The sequence below is a fragment of the Coregonus clupeaformis genome, chromosome 9 (genome assembly GCF_020615455.1).
Source record: "Coregonus clupeaformis isolate EN_2021a chromosome 9, ASM2061545v1, whole genome shotgun sequence".
In the NCBI taxonomy this organism is placed as follows: domain Eukaryota; kingdom Metazoa; phylum Chordata; class Actinopteri; order Salmoniformes; family Salmonidae; genus Coregonus; species Coregonus clupeaformis.
The window spans coordinates 28,465,472-28,482,140 of NC_059200.1; the positions used below are offsets into that span (position 1 = coordinate 28,465,472).

The 16,669-nt window shown below is 43.8% G+C and overlaps 1 protein-coding gene and 1 pseudogene across 13 annotated transcripts in view; both read left to right on the top strand.

Annotated features, from left to right (window-relative positions):
* The window catches only part of LOC121573779 (protocadherin gamma-C5), a 55,673-nt gene extending 42,494 nt beyond the window's left edge, over positions 1–13,179 (top strand). For 6 of the 13 annotated variants that reach the window (XM_041886046.2, XM_041886047.2, XM_041886049.2 and 3 more), the window contains exons 2-5: positions 7,692–7,753; positions 8,618–8,674; positions 9,903–10,012; positions 10,755–13,179. In XM_041886046.2, coding sequence (XP_041741980.2) covers positions 7,692–7,753; positions 8,618–8,674; positions 9,903–10,012; positions 10,755–11,002 — 477 coding nt within the window. In that variant the 3' untranslated portion in view covers positions 11,003–13,179. Of the gene's footprint in view, positions 1–281; positions 3,060–7,691; positions 7,754–8,617; positions 8,675–9,902; positions 10,013–10,754 lie in introns of those variants that run through there. The other 7 variants (XM_041886053.2, XM_041886054.2, XM_041886052.2 and 4 more) reach the window with 3 other exon arrangements.
* LOC121573782 lies at positions 3,283–7,121 on the top strand (annotated as a pseudogene).
* Positions 13,180–16,669: the final 3,490 nt, after the last annotated feature.

Consider the following 16,669-nt stretch of genomic DNA (forward strand, 5'->3'; position numbering starts at 1 on the left):
TTTTACATTGCAGCACCATGGACAGCGACAATCGCTCTCTACAGGCCAGGAAACCCTTCGCTTGCTGTATTGCTGTTGCTGTTTATACCACTCGTCTGCAAACATAGGTCCACTTTCAATTAATTTTAAATTATTTACTTTGACCGTCAGATAAAGGGCTATTGCGACGATTATCCTCACTGTCATTATTTCAAAGTCATTGTTGTCATGGGAAAGCAGACATTTTGCATTACCTCATGATTATAATCTCAATATCTTCATGAATGCACTGGTGTGTTAACAGGTTTGAAAGGCTGACTCCTATGGCAGAAAGATGGCTATGACTTTAAGAGCCACTCGGTTTTCAATTGGTTTAAATGGTGCTGTGCTCTGCCCCAATAGCATGCTTAACTGTACAAAAAGATCTACTCCCTCCCCCATCCTCAGCATCGCAGTCCATACAATGCATAGAGCTGGGAGAGAAGGAGCTGTGCTCACCCATTCATGCACAACGGATTTAGATACCTGGTTAAAAGGGAGATGTGATCAATAACAATTTACATGGAATATTTTATTCTAAACATGTTTTCCACGCGTTCTTTTTTTCGGTTTACAGCAATATGAGGAAATTGAAATTGAAAGAGAGGTCGCGCCTGAGCGATTGGAGAGGACAAGTGCTATGGCTGTTCTGTTTCTTTTGGTATTGGAATACAATAGGAGCACAGATTCGTTACACTGTTCCAGAGGAATTGAGCGTGGGATCCGTGGTTGGAAATATAGCTAAAGATCTAAGTTTGGAAGTAACTGAGATTTCTGAACGTAAGTTGAGGATAGCCTCCGTGGCTGGTAAGCAGTATTTCAGTGTGGATTTGGGTAAGGGCGACGTGGTTGTAAGCGATAGAATTGACAGAGAAAGTCTGTGCGGACAAAGCGTCAGTTGTCTCTTACCATTAGAAGTAATCATTGAGAATCCTCTAAAGCTCCACAGAGTGGAAGTTGAAATTAAGGATATAAATGACAACGCTCCACAATTTCAATCAACAGATCGCACATTGAAAATCGCAGAATCTACCGCCCCTGGTATGCGCTTTTCTTTGGAGAGCGCGCAGGATCCTGACGTTGGCGATAATTCTTTAAAATCTTACACTCTCAGCAAAAACGAACATTTCAGCTTGAAAGTAAAGGATATTGGTGATGGAAGAAAAGTTCCTGAATTAGTATTGGAGATCGCACTGGACCGAGAAAATAAGGCAACACACCAGCTGTTGTTTACAGCCTTGGACGGTGGCTCTCCAGCCAGATCTGGGACCTCTCAGATAACCGTTATTGTCCTTGATATAAATGATAACAACCCCGTATTCGAAAAATCGTCATATAAAGTTTCTCTAAACGAAAATACTCCACAAGGCACATCTTTCCTAAGGGTTGAGGCAAAGGATTTGGATGATGGCCCAAATGGAGAGATTGAATACTCTTTGGGCGATCATACTGCACAGTCCATAAAGGCTTTATTTGACATCAATCCAAAAACGGGGGAGATGTATTTAAATGGTATCCTGGATTACGAAAACACTCCCTCATACAGAATCGAGATTATTGCTAAAGACAAAGGCATGCCTGAAATGGAGGGACAGTGTAGCGTCCAGATTGATATCATAGACGTTAATGACAACGCTCCCCAAATTACCCTCACCTCTACACCAAGCCCAGTGCATGAGGACGCACCCAAGGGGACTGTAGTGGCTTTGATTAGTGCACAGGATCCTGACTCTGGGGAAAATGGAAAAGTGGCATTACAAATCCCACCAGGCTATCCTTTTAAATTAGAACCTTCTTTTTCCAGTCATTACACATTAGTCACCAATGGTGTTCTGGACAGAGAGATGTTCCCAGAGTACTGCATAGAGATAACAGCAACTGATTCAGGCTTCTCTCCTCTGAGCAGCAGGAAAACTATCACAGTACGTATACTGGATGTAAATGATAATCCACCCAGGTTTCCAGACAATGTGTATACCGTGTATGTCAATGAGAATAACACACCTGGTTCTATTATCTGTTCCGTGTCTGCATCGGACATGGATTATGGAGATAATGCTAAGATCTCCTATTCTATATTAGACTCTAAAGTACAAGACGTGCCTGTCTCCTCCTATATTTACATAAACTCAGATAACGGCAGCATCTACAGCATGCACTCGTTTGACTATGAGAAACTGAAGGTGTTTCAGATTCAGGTGCAGGCAAAAGACAACGGCTCTCCGTCTCTGAGCAGCAACGCCACGGTTCATGTTTTTATCCTGGACCAGAACGACAATGCACCCGCTGTCATTTACCCCTCCTCTGTCATGGGCTCCCATCAGAAGATGCCCCGGTCCGCTAAAGCAGGCCACCTCGCAACTAAGGTATCGGCAGTGGACGCAGACTCGGGCCATAACGCCTGGATTTCCTATAGGATTGCAGAGGCCACAGACTCGTCTCTGTTCAGTGTGAATCTTTACACGGGAGAGGTGAGGACTAAACGTGCTGTTTCAGAGCAGGATGACTCCTCTCAGAGGCTGCTTATAGAGATAAAGGACAATGGGGAGCCGGTCCAGTCCGCCACAGTCACAGTCAACATACTGTTAGAGGACGGGCTACACAAACCCATATCGGACTACCGCCAGAAAACAGCAGAGCCCAGCAAGAGAAACAGTAAAATCACCTTTTATTTGATAATCTCTCTGGCCTCAGTGTCCGTCTTGTCTTTGTTGACTTTTCTCATCTTAGTGGTGAAGTGCGTTAGAAACAGTATGAGCAGCTCGAGTTGCTGTATCAGACGGGCTGACTCTGACGGATACAAGAATCCCAACAGAAACCTGCAGCTCCAGCTCAACACTGACGGCCCTATTAAGTATGTGGAGGTCCTGGGAGGGGACATGTTGTCTCAGAGTCAGTCCTTCAGGTCGTGTCTCTCTCCAATGTCAGAGTTCAGTGATTTCACCCTCGTTAAGCCCAGCAGCACAACTGACTTTAAGGAAATGATAAACGTGCTTGACGCATCTTTACCTGACAGTGCGTGGACTTTCGAGAGCCAACAGGTGAGCATAGAAATGATAGACATTCAGTCAGTATTCAACCCTCAAGTGCATCATAGGAATTAGGACAGTGCTATCTTATTTATTTATAAGACAATGGGTGTGGTAGGCTACATTGCACATATGTGTGTGTTAATTTTAAGCATTTTATTATAAAAGTATGCGTTTGTTTTCTTGTGGTTTGTGATAGACCTTCAATTGTTTCAAATATTTATTGAATGACTCAATTGACGACAACTGTTACTTTCGTGGCAATTATATTATAATATCTGTATTGTTTAGGTTTCTAGTTTTGAAGACTCATAGAATTTGTCTCCTGGTGGCACAAAGTAGAGCGATTTACCAGATTTATCAAAGCTTTTGCACAAGAAAAAAAAGATAAAGTTGCATTGTCTATTATCATTACCTCCCTCATCTTTTGTTTTTTATTTGGCCTTATTCATCTTTTATTCCGGTGTACATAACCAGTTTTGTTGGTGTGTGTGTGTACGTGTGTGCTTGCGCGTGTGTGTTCGGCTGCACGTGCGTGTGTAGTGGATGTGGCACAATGTATTGTCCTGCAATTGGAGAGTTGCCTGTCTTTGTTTGGAGACCCAGGCACCTCCTCTGAAAAAGTTTCCTTTCAGAAGCTATAGTAACTTTGCGCGTGAAGGGAGTCGGTGTTACCTTCTCCTCACTTGTTTATTTTCTCAGAAAATGATCAAATGTTAAAGTTATTGAAGCTATTGCAGGGTTATTTTTGTTACTGTGTGGTTCAATGATAAAGTGGGATATTTCCCCGAAATGAGGAGTTGAACAATGGGAGTTTTGGAGACAAGAAGAAAGGCTGCGGGATAGCCCGTGCTCTGGCTCTTCCTCTCCACTTTACACATCGCATCACTTTCCGCTGACCTTTCTTATTCCAAATTGGAGGAATTAAAACCTGTGGCTTTTGTCAGGGACATAGTGAAGGCCTTGGGCCGCAAACCAATTATTGTAAACAGAAACCCACGAGTTGTGTCAGTCTTATGCCAAGTATTTTGACGTGAACGCGAGTTTCAGTAATCAAGCTATGGACAGAGAAAGTCTTTGCATTAACTTTGACAAGTTCTCTTACTGTTCAACTTTTTCTGCAAAACCCTTAGGAATTACAACGTTTTGTGGTAGGGATAGTGGATGTGAATAACAATTCTCTGCAGTTTCCATAAAAAAATATGTATCTTGAAGTGTCTGAGGCTACCACACCGGGCACTAGGTTTCGTTTGGACAGCACACAGGATCTAGATGTAGACATGAACTCATTACGCACATTCATCCTCAGTCCTAACGACTGTTTCATATATTCCCTGAGTTATTATTGGACAAACCTCTGGACAGGGAAAAGCAGTCAGTATTCCACCTGCTGCTTAAGGCTGTAGATGGTGGACAACCTGAGGGAATCAGGGACTACTTCTGTTCTTATTAATATACTAGATGTCAATGACAATGCCCCAGTATTTGACCAGCCAATAAATTAGCCAACAGCTAGTTTATTAGAAAACTCTCCACCAAGCACATTATTGACTAATCTCAATGCATCTGATTCTGATTCTGGTCTTAATGGGGAGATAGCTTACCTCTTTAGTAAGTACACCTCAGAAATGGTTCTAAAACTTTTAACTGTGGATCCGAAAAAGGGTGAAATCCGAGTGAAAGGAGAGGTGGATTATGAAATGGCTGACATTCATGACATCACTGTGCAAACCAGGGATAGACGGACCCCCGCCATGGAAGGCTCCTGTCACATTAAAGTCAAAATAATGGACATCAACGACAACAGCCCAAAGATAATCATAAACTCATTATCTAAAGTGGTCCAGGAGGATGTATAATCAGGCACTGCTTTAGCCTTGATCACTGGTAAAAATAGGGAGGTTGACGTCCGCATTCCCTCTAGTTTGCCATGTAGGTTGATATCCCCCTTTTAGGAGCACTATGCCCTGGTTACAGACGGACCTTTGGACTGAGCGGCTGTGACTGAATACACCATCACCGTGACAGCCACAGACTCCGGCTCTCCCCCTCGCTCTGCACAACAGTCCATTGTGGTCGCTCTTTCAGATGTAAATGACAACGCCTCCCTCTTCTCCCAGTCCTCCTACTCTGTTGATATAGCGGAGAACAATGCCCCTGGTGCTCTCATCCTGACTGTGTCTGCGTTCGACCAGGACCTGGGCCAGAACGCCCACCTCTTCTTCTCCATCCTGGATCGTGAAGTGCAAGGCTCGGCCATGTCCTCTTTAGTCTACATAAGCTCTGAGAACGGCAGCCTGTATGCCATGCGTTCCCTCGACCACGAGCAGGTGAATGTGTTCCGGGTGCAGGTTAGGGAGGCGGGGACACCCGTACAGAGCTCCAATGTGACCATGCATGTGTTTTTGATCGATGAGAATTACCACGCCCCTGCCCTCATCTACCCCGGTCCATCCCCAGACAGTGTGCTGCAGCTGTCTGTACCCCGCTCAGCTGGTTTAGGACACCTGTTCAACAGGGTGGCGTGTGTGGACCCAGACAGTCGGCACAACGCCTGGCTCTTCTACAGCTTCTCTGGGAGGGACGCAGGTCTCTTCCATGTGGGGGCCCACATTGGGGAGGTGCGAACAGCCAGTAGATTTGAGGAGGAAAATGCTACGTTCACTATCATAGTGCTGGTGCAGGACAATGGCAAGCCTGCTCTCTCCACCAGTGTGCCAGTCAACAACACTGTGTCTGAGAAGGGTGCAGACACGTCCTCCCAGCTCAGCAGGGATGTGGCAAGTGTTGCCGTGGTGATGCGCTGGATGAAACACAGAGGCTACCTGACTAGGTTGGGCCTGGGCCCAAGGCAGGCCCTTTACTCCCGCTCTCATAAAGTCCTCCACCTGCAGCTCAACACGGATGGGCCGCTGAGCTACATGAAGGTGGTGGGGGTGCCACAGGAGCCACACACACACCTACAGGCCCTGTTACCCCACCCTCTCCAACAGTGATAGGGACTTTGGGTTCGTTAAAACTCCCATGATGAACCAGAACACTCTGAGTGTAACCCTCTTCAACAAATACACTAGCAATGCAGCCAAGGTGAGGGCTACTCAAACCGTATTTACATTCTCAATGAGATAAGACCGTGACAAGACTTGATAAGAGTGCATGTGTATCTGTGTGGGTGTTTAGTTGTTAAAGCACTTGTTGTTACCTCTCAGGAAAATACAAAGCGATTTAAAGACACTTGTGAATTCTCAAGGAAGTACAGAATGTTTTGTTTGTGATTAAGTGCTTAAATCACAGTGGTGTATCCTCGTCTGCCAGGGGGAGGCTGAATATTTCATATGACTGCGGGGAAACCCTCTCTGAACTAGACATGCTATTACAGTGAGGGTGTTCTCACTCAACATGTCTTCCTTTGCACAGTGACGGGATGGGGAGGAACATGGTGAGTAGGGTGTGGGGGTATGTGGCATTACGGGTCATAATAATGAGGATATTGAGGTCAACTGTTGACCTTTTGACTGCTTATTGAATGAGGTGAAGCTAATAGATTGGGGTTGTTGCCCTGAACCTATAGTCAGTAGCCACCTCTCATGACCTCACCAAACAGAGTGCCTGCCTCTCTCTCTGTCCGAATTTAATTGGCAACTCCCTGAGTCAAGCCTCAGTCATACTTCGATGGAAATAGACCTTCATAGAGAGGATAGCCTTTTGCTGTATACTTATCACATATTTGACCTGCTTTTAAACAGACCTATATTTATCATATATCGCTGAGCATGTCTGTGTACTGAACTTCATGACTCCTTGTTACTTCTTATGAAAGTACAGTAATAACTCCTGCATGGCACATCACCTATTCATAGAGAGTAGTCCAGTGTATGAGAGTATTACAGGCCGGAAGACTTCTCTAGGCTGCAGGCCTGGCAGGGCTCTGTCTGTGTAATCTAGCCCAGGGTTCAGAGGATCAGTGGGGCAGTGCAGAGCTGCAGATTACTACCCCATTGCCTGACACTCTCTCTCTCTCTCTCTTTCTCGCTTTCTCTCTCTCTTTCTCTTTCTCTCTTTCTCTTTCTCTCTTTCTCTTTCTCTCTCTCTCTCTCTCTCTCTCTCTCTCTCTCTCTCTCTCTCTCTCTCTCTCTCTCTCTCTCTCTCTCTCTCTCTCTCTCTCTCTCTCTCTCTCTCTCAGCCTGGCTTTGGCTAATGATCTAGGGTTTTGAATGAGATATTTCCTAACCTATAGCAGATATAGCTTGAGTGGAAAGCCCCTTTGTCAATACATTGGGAGAACTGTGGTTAAATATTTAGCATTATTAAGCTTGTTTTGAAGTTGCTTGTAACAGGAGTATGTTTGATGATCCTTCCTCTCAGAGGACTTGCTCAAGCACGTCACTGACAGAATAGTCTGTTCAATAATTCACACATTCTCACACTGCTTTCTCTATCGCTCTCTCTAGCACTGTCTCTTTCTCTCTTGTCTTCTATCCCCGTGGCCCTGTGACATTTTCTCTCTTCTTGGCCCACTGAAGGACAAAATGGCTTCCAGTGCTGATGACTGAAGATGACATGCCTTTACATGGCATCAGTGGTGGAACAACCTTTGTGTCTGTCACTACATTTTCTAACAGTATCTTTCTCCTCTCTCTCCAGCAAAATCCACCCAACAATGACTGGCGCTTTAACCAGCAGGGACAGAGACCTGGACCCAGTGGGTAGGTGTTCCTTTTCTTTGAATATATACATTACACACACGCAAGCACACATGCACGCATGCACGCACACACACACACACAGACACACACACACAGACACACACACACATGTCCCTCATTCCTATACGCATTCACAATTGCATTTAATTTCCACAATGTGAATTAATCATTTGTGCCTAAGATATGTATTCCATTGAAAGACATGAAGACTAAGGCAGTTGTGTGTTTGAACAGAAAGTTCACATTGGTGCCCCGCTACTCTACGCACAGATCCAATAACACTGGTACTACTAACCGGCTGAATAATGGGTCATCTAATGGTTGTTATATGGTAGTTGTGATAGTAGTTGTGAGTCCTTCAGTAGTAGTTGAGTAGAATTGAGTGGGTGTGGTTAAAGGTACACTAGAGTAGAGGTATGGGCAACCCTCTGGTTGTGGTAGTGTTGTGAGTATAAGGCCTGCTTTAGATTAGTCATGTCTTTCACACTGTAGCACCTTAAAATATTGTCAGTACAGACTGTAATGGTAGATGGGACATTTGCTTTCTCATTTGCTTTTGTAGAAGATGCTTGGATTATCTGATACATCTTGGTTAACAGGTTGTGGCTCTATTGGTGGAGCAAATGTTGAGCGTCTTGAGTGTCTTTGAGTTATTAGCCACTGATTACATACAGTATCATTCATAGAAAGTGAGACTGTAGATTCCTTAACATACGGACAATGACTTGTTATTAGTCCTTGTACAATTTCTATTTTGTGGTGGCACAGAATAGATTGTGAGACACCATTGTAGTTCCTTTTCTAGAAACTGAATGGGGCTGAAGCAGTGAGGGCCAGAACTGTTTCCCCCTGTCTGTGTTTCAGCACGTACAGGTACAGCACCAGCACTCAGCAGAGATGGACACCGTACGGGAAGGCGAGGTAGAGCAGAGTGGGCTGTGCTGAGTGTGCAAGGTGGCCTCCTGGTCTTATACGTGATGCTGTCTGGCTGGCTGTAGGCTTGGTTGAGCTGTGTGTAGTCAAGCCTGGCTTCTGGCTTTTGAGTGTGTGATAATCTGTACGTGCTCTTGCAGTCTAGCTGTGTATTTGAAATGGGTTGAGGCTTTGTGGTGTTTGTAGATGTGCTTAGCTCAGCACTGTTCCGTAGTCTTTGTTTTATACTTTGGGTTTGTAGGCTTCGCTGAACTGTGTAGTTTGTCCTTTTATTCGTAGCATAGATTTCCATGTTCCTGTGGTTCTGTCTCTGTTATCTGTCTGTTTGTGTGTGAGTGTATGTGGTAATCAAATCAAATCAAATTGTATTTGTCACATGCACCGAATACAACAGGTTACCTTACAGTAACATGCTAACTTACAAGCCCTTAACCAACAATGCAGTTTTAAGAAAAATTAATGTTAAGTAAAAAATAGAGAAGTAAAAACTAAAACTATTAAATAATTCAAGAGCAGCAGTAAAATAACAGTAGCAATGCTAGCGTGTGTGTGTTACTGACTCCCCTATGAAGCTAATGAACCCAACAAACTAAATTCAACATATCTCCTCAATACTGCATTTAAAATTTGAACATATTGGATGGGTACATTAAGGGATTGAGAAGAACCATATACTATCTGATCATCTTCAGTATAAAAACATGCACACATTCTCTCCTCATCCCCCTCTTTCTTTCCTTTCTCTCTCTGTCTCTCACTCTCCCACCCACACAGTAACACACAGCATGGGTACAAGACACATAGCATCCAAAACAGCTCCGTTAGTCCTTACTCTGTGTGTTTGAGTGCGTGTCAGCTTGCGTATTGTGGTTCTGTGCTACCTAGTAACGTGTATAGCGCTTCCTGCTCTAATATCTTCTCCCAGCCTTCATCTTGTCTGTGCTCTGTGATGCTCTAGGTGCACTGCTCACTCAAAATGGCTGCTGGAGGCTGGGTGGTGCCATGCTGACGAGAGAGAGAGAGAGAGAGAGAGAGAGAGAGAGAGAGAGAGAGAGAGAGAGAGAGAGAGAGAGAGAGAGAGAGAGAGAGAGAGAGAGAGAGAGAGAGAGAGAGAGAGAGAGAGAGAGAGAGAGAGAGAGAGAGAGAGAGAGAGAGAGAGAGAGAGAGAGATTTGTGTGTATCTGTTATACTAACTCCTCCCCTTCCTCTCCTGCAGAGCTGGCCCCCATCCTGAGGGGGCAGGTGGTGCAGTAGCTGGAACAGGACCCTGGCCCAACCCCCCCACCGAGGCTGAACAGATCCAGGCTCTGATGGCTGCTGCCAACGGTGAGTCTGCTGCCTACATCTCCCAGAAATCCCCTCTCCTTCTCTGTCTTTAGCTACCTCACAATGTTATGAGAGAGAGAGAGAGAGAGAGATCTCTCTGTTCTCTACTGAGGACTGACACTGCATACAGATGGGGAGATAGAGCGCTCTCTGCCACTGGGTACAGCTACAGAGAGAGCCCTGTTGAAGAGCAGCATCTCAGGCACTAGATTCTGAGTGCATATGACTTCATTAGATCAGAGTGGCAGTTGATAAGGAAACAACACATCCTTCCTGTGTGTACCTCCATTAAGACAGACAGAGAGAAAGGCTGCCAAGAACACATGTATAGAGCACAGTGTGATTCTCTACAGTCGCTGTGTATGAATGAACCAACACAGAGGGCTATGGGACACAGAGCTCTTTGTTTCAATGCTCCCCAGCTGCAGTCACTGCGCACTGCCTCCCTCTCTATTACTGTGTGATTAGTCAATGTAGCTAATCCTCAATTCTAAATTATATTTGATGATAGCTGAATGTGCTGCATGAAGTTGTTTACATCTGATCTCTGTGTGAGAGAGCGGAGATTCTACATGTTGTGGGGAGGGGAGGGGCTGGCTGGCTGGCTCAGAACAGTGCTGAGCTGGAGCTGCAATGCAGTGCAGCAATGACCCTCAGTGAGTAATGAGTCACTCTCTCTTCACAGCAGCACAACACACCCAGCTATAACCCTCTCTCCCTCCCTTCCGTCTCTCTCTCTCAGAGGTGAGCGAAGCGACTGCGACCCTTGGCCCCCGCTACAATGCCCAGTTCGCCATGCAGCATGTGCCCGACTACCGCCAGAACGTCTACATCCCCGGCAGCACGGCCACCCTGACAGCCAACCCCCAGCAGATGATGCCCCAGCAGGCCCTGCAGGGCCCGCCTCAGGCTATGCCCCAGGTCAACGTCCCCAACGCTGCCCAGACCCCCGCCAGCAAGAAGAAGTCCACCAAGAAGGACAAGAAGTAAGCCAAGCTAACACCAGGCCCCATCGCCACGGAAACCAAGTCCCTGCCCCCCATACTGCCGAGTGTCCTCCCTCAATAGAAGCCTTGATTGTTGTTTTTCTTATGCCAGTCAATCTGATAGTTCAATCTGATAGTTCAATCTGATATTCCCAGCATTGTGGGTTTAGTGAGGATATGGCAAAATAATGGTAGTGGGCAATTGCTGTCCTTCTTGCTCCTATGGTCATCACAGCTTACTTCAGACAGAGGTTATTGGTTTGTGGTGTATGTGGGGTGGGAGGGGGAGGAAGAGAGGGGAAAGGAGAAAGAGGACATGAGATGTATTTTGGATTCAGATGGATTTCAGGTACCTGGAATTCATGTAGTGATCTAGCTTTGTGTCATAGCATTCTAAAGAAAAACAAATCTGATTGTTTGTTTTCATTGAAACTTTTGATGTTTCTCTAAAATGCCAAGTAGTTGCTTCTTATGATGACACGAATTACACTACCTTTTGGTTTATTTAGAGAATTTGCTTTAGACTACACTATCATCCATTAGAAGAAAGAGGCTAGCTCAACTTCATCACAAAAATACACATTACATGTGAGAATGCATACTGTAGCATTAACATTTTAAAATGCCTGGTTAATTTGAGTTATATGACTAGTAAGCATAAGAACAGATGCTGATTTTGTGTTACTTATAATGGTGACCATCAAAGTATATCCAGCTTCTTTTTAAAATCTTGTCCAAGCAGGATTCTGTGGTAACTTAGATCATTTTATCCACAATTGTAACCTTTTTCCATAATTATTGGTAGAATCCTGTACTGCATTAAAACTAAACTTTGTTTAAATAATGTAACAGTGTAAAGGTGATGGATCAGTGTTTTATAAACTTAGAACCAGCATTATTTCGATATTGTCTCAGCATTGTTGCAACGTTGTATTAGCGTTATGCCGAGCTGGCCCAGTGTTATTGGCTCTGCACTGTGGCCCTCTCTAAGGCTCATAGAAAGAGTCCTGTGACCACGACCCCAGGGTTGTGGGTTAAGGTGAGGGTTAGGGTTAGACAGAGTCCTGTGACCCCAGGGTTGTGGGTTAAGGTTAGACAGAGTCTTGTGACCCCAGGGTTGTTGGTTAAGGTTAAGGTTAGGGTTAGACAGAGTCCTGTGACCCCAGGGTAAAGACATAGGGAGGGGAAAGGGTGGACAGTCTCTGTCCTCTTGCCACATGTACAGTACCTCTCTGGCTATGACAGCCTGTAAATGTGCTCTAATCACTTCTTCAGTTCTCAGTCTTACTTCCTCAGTTCTCCAAGGAAAACCTTGCCCAGACCACATGTTCAGTACACTACAACTCCAGGCACTGTAGGATGTTCTGTAATGGACAGTTTACAGGAGACTTTGGAGAAGCCTTGTTGTAGCGTTCAGGACAATATCAGGACCATGGACAGAGACCACTTCCCTCTCCTCTCTTAGAAGCAGTCTGGGGCACAGAGAATGTTGTCAGCCCATCCTTTACCCTGCCAAATCCTCAGCTGCACCGACACTCTGCCCCCATGTAAATAAGACACATAGCCAATCTGTATGGTGCTGAGAGAGCGACATCACTCTCTCACCACAGCCACACAGCTGGCTAGTACTGGAATGTTTTGAATATTTTTCAGAAAATAATAAAATAATATAAAAAATATTTTAAAAATGAAGTGGTTCATATTAATTGTAGTGGTGTAGTGACTAAGAGTTGAGCTCACTGACTTAACCAAGCTGTAAATAAAACTAAAACTTTCAAAAGACAGTGTTAGCTAGAGGCTTGTGAAATTTGTTGTGCATATTTCTGTTTTCTCCTATTGCTTTCTTTCTTTGGTCACACCAAACTTTACATTTTAACACAACACCTACATGTCTTTAAATTGTGATTCCACTTCCCTGTACCTCTTCCTGTGTTTGTGATTTTAATCAATTGTTTATGTTACTGGAATGCCACCCTTGCTCATATGAATATAAATATGTGTCTTCTGCTGGAATAATCCTCTTTATTCTATTGTATTATCTTTGGTATTAAAATGCTTAGCGCTTCTCCCTGTTACACTCTTATTTTATATGCTAATATTTATATCGCTGTTTATTAGTTTATGGTTTTTGTTTACTCTCTGCTCACTGACATTTCAAAATAAAAATGTCTTCTGAAATGATGTCTGTGTGTGGCCCTCTCTTTTGTATTGGTGGTGTTTTACTAATGAATGATGCTTTGATAGCTGGTAGGAGGAAGGGGATTATCATAGCTAATGGCAGCATCCATATTGGAGCCTGTCTGTTGGAGTTGACTGAACTGGAGCCATGGCTCTGCTAGAAGTAATCCACTCTTTGTTCAGCACAGTTCAGCCACAGACGATGGAGTGGAGTGGGACCCTAATCCTGTACCTCACACACACCTAGTCTTTCCCCCTTTATAACATTCTAAACCTCACACATACCATTAGAGTTAATAAGGTCCGTTGCCAACACAGCATGTACAATGACCATCAATGTAAGTGTTTCTATGCAGCTCATATATCGACAGCATAAAATGACACGTGTGTGGATGAACTGCTGTCTGAGTGATGGATCCCAATCCATTTTCCCCTCTATGCTCAGAAATCTCTGTTCCACCCAGATCAGCAGTTCTGTGGGCTCTTTAAATCCATAGAGCTCTGAATCAGACCTGACCCATTTTTCAGCCCACATTTAATCAAGTGGGGTATGTGAAGGCAGAAAGACGTCAGAGAGACGTGGAACAGAAGAGGGCTCTGCAGAGATCTGGGAAGTAGGATATAAACTCAAAGCCATGTATAGTTATTTTGTCTTCAGAAGACAGAGCCATGACCTGCAGGGGAAGGAGATACCCTGTAGCTCAGTTGGTAGAGCATGGCGCTTGGAACGCCAGGTTTGTGGGTTCGTTTCCCACGGGGGGCCAGTATGAAAATGTATGCACTCACTAACTGTAAGTCGCTCTGGATAAGAGCGTCAGCTAAATGACTAAAAATGTTTTTAAAAATGGACACTTTATAATGCCATTATAATGAATAACATCCTAATGAGATCTTTCAACAACTTACATATGCTTTTAAAGTATGAAATACATACATAATGCCTTGATATATACAATAATATGTTGCTTGATTTAGGATCAAATACAGTGACCTTGTTTTGGGTGATCAGACAGCAAGCTAATCCAATCAGGTAGTTTGATTCCGTCATACAGATGTGAGATTAAGGACTTCTTAAGGACACATTTTATAACAATGTCAACCTCCTTTACAACACAACCTATAAACTTTCATTGTGTAATGAATTCTACATCAGTGGACACAGAGGATGCAGGCATCTCACTCTAGGTCCCACAATAACACTGTCCGGTCTATATATAGCTACAGGAACTGCTGCAGTGGCAGACCCACACTCACTGAGTCACTGGGAGTGACATAACAGAACCCACACTCCCAACGATTTACAGAATGGGAAGGTGTTAACAATTATTTAACACAGGTTGGTGATACAAAATTAGATACAAATATGGTCTTATGTAAGCAATTATTTTTATTATTATATTATTTTCAACTATTGTGAAATATTATTTAGAAAACAATGCAATACACCTTTGTCTTTAGTAAAGCAGTAACGTTAATTGTAGAGCATTGCTTTCATGCAAGTCATCAATTCCCATACTATTCCACTTTATCTAACTGATTAAGTAAGCAGAGCACATCTATCTTAATACAACAACAAGGATGAATACCACAAGTAATATTTCAACAAAAAAATGTCTTACAGTTTTAATAATCCTACAAAAAACTATATTTCCAATATTCTATACCTTGAAGAAAATAATGCCTCCATTTTCTTAAATCAGATGTGCAGACCTGCAGCACACAAGTGGTCCCGACTCTCCTGCTGCGGACACAAAATGGCTGCCACCTGACACACTAGAATAATTTCAGTGCTGCAGCGGTTGCCAAGGTGATGAGAGAAAGACTGGGATTTGATGATGCAGATCACTATTTCCTCAGCTGCTCATGAGGCTGAGAATAGAGAGGGAGTAGAGCACATGAAAGTGTGTTGACGTCAGCCCTAAAGGACAAAGGCCTTATGAAAAATACATACACAGAGGTTTAATCAGAGGTTCTATGGAAAGTAAAGGGAGTGAATTGTTTAAAGGAGAGAAGAACACAATGAGGTAAATGGAGTAAAACATCTGCGAACAAAAAATGTTACGAATGTAAGACTGTACAAGTTCCTTGCCACAATATGTGTACCATAGATGAGGGAAAATCTATCCCTATCAACTCAGAACCAAACTGAGCTACAGTTATAGACTAACAGAATACAGTTTGCAGTCAACTCTGTTCCTCTTCTCTTTCTTCCTCACCATAAACACAACAGGGACACAACATCAAACAGCAGGGCGGTGTTCTTTCCCCAGAAACCCTTCAAACCTGGTCCCCATGTAACCCAATTAAGAAATATTCCCCTCATCAGAGGACTGGAGGGGTTGTTGTTGTAGGGGCTGAGTGAACCACCCACACAAACACAGTGGGATGAAGTTAAGAGCTACTCCTGTGGACTACAAAGGGCTTATGAGTGAAATTACGTGGTAATGATATAGTTGAGTAATCGAGAGAGAGAGAGAGTAAGTTGCATAAGTATATTGAAGATACTGTAGTTACTGTAAAAAAGATCAAGGGAAAGTACAAAATAGAAAAGTGAATCATGGTAAGGCTTTGGTATGGTAATAAGTAGGTTGTAAAAACACACTGTAGCAATTATTTTGATTACAGTTTTCTACATATGCTTAAGTAAATTAAACAAAGAAGTTTAACTGTCCCTTAGGTGTTCCTGTTTCCGGCAGGTCCCCTGTCTTTCAGCAGCAGTATTCAAGAGTCCATCCCTTAAGCAGCTTTAACATGAGTGGTCAGTGAGGAGATGGTGGGAAGTGTGTTAAGGCCTGAATGAGGACTATTGGTGCTGCTGCTGGGTTGTCACCCTCTCTCAGGGCAGATCCCATTCCCTGCTCCTCCTAAGCGCCTTACATAGGGTAAAGGAGAGACTGAGACTGCATTAAAGGATCAGGGCAGACAGATAGCTCTCACAGCCCGCAGCTGCTGCAGTGCTAAGCCTTCCATTTACACACTGTCAGGGACATTAATCGGCCAATCAGATATGCTGTTTCTCTGATAAAATGTATGGATAATGAAGGACATCTTTCTATTGAGGGGTTTAGATGGAGGTTGTCTATAGTGCACACTATATCACCCTCTTTGCCCATATACACAACAACTGGAATGTAGTATGCGTAGTCTAATTCCTCACTGAAGAACCCCCTCGTGGATATTTTGGTGCATGCTTCTACCATGATTTGTATATAGGCAATAGTGTTTTCCCAGACGCCAATAGCAGTGTCAGCTTTCGGCTTCAGAATGCCCCATAATGTATGGAGATACTTCCCCAAAAAATCTGGTGTTTTGAACCAATTACATTCATTTGTTTAGCGAGTAAAGAGTTTCCATGTGGGGGTTACATCAGTCACTGACAAACATTGTGAGGAAGTGCCACTCCTAATGCCATTCATTTTACCCTTCCTTTCTATCATGGGGCTCCCCCCTCTTCCACCCCTCATTTAGGAGTGTGCCCAGTAATCTGTCTGTT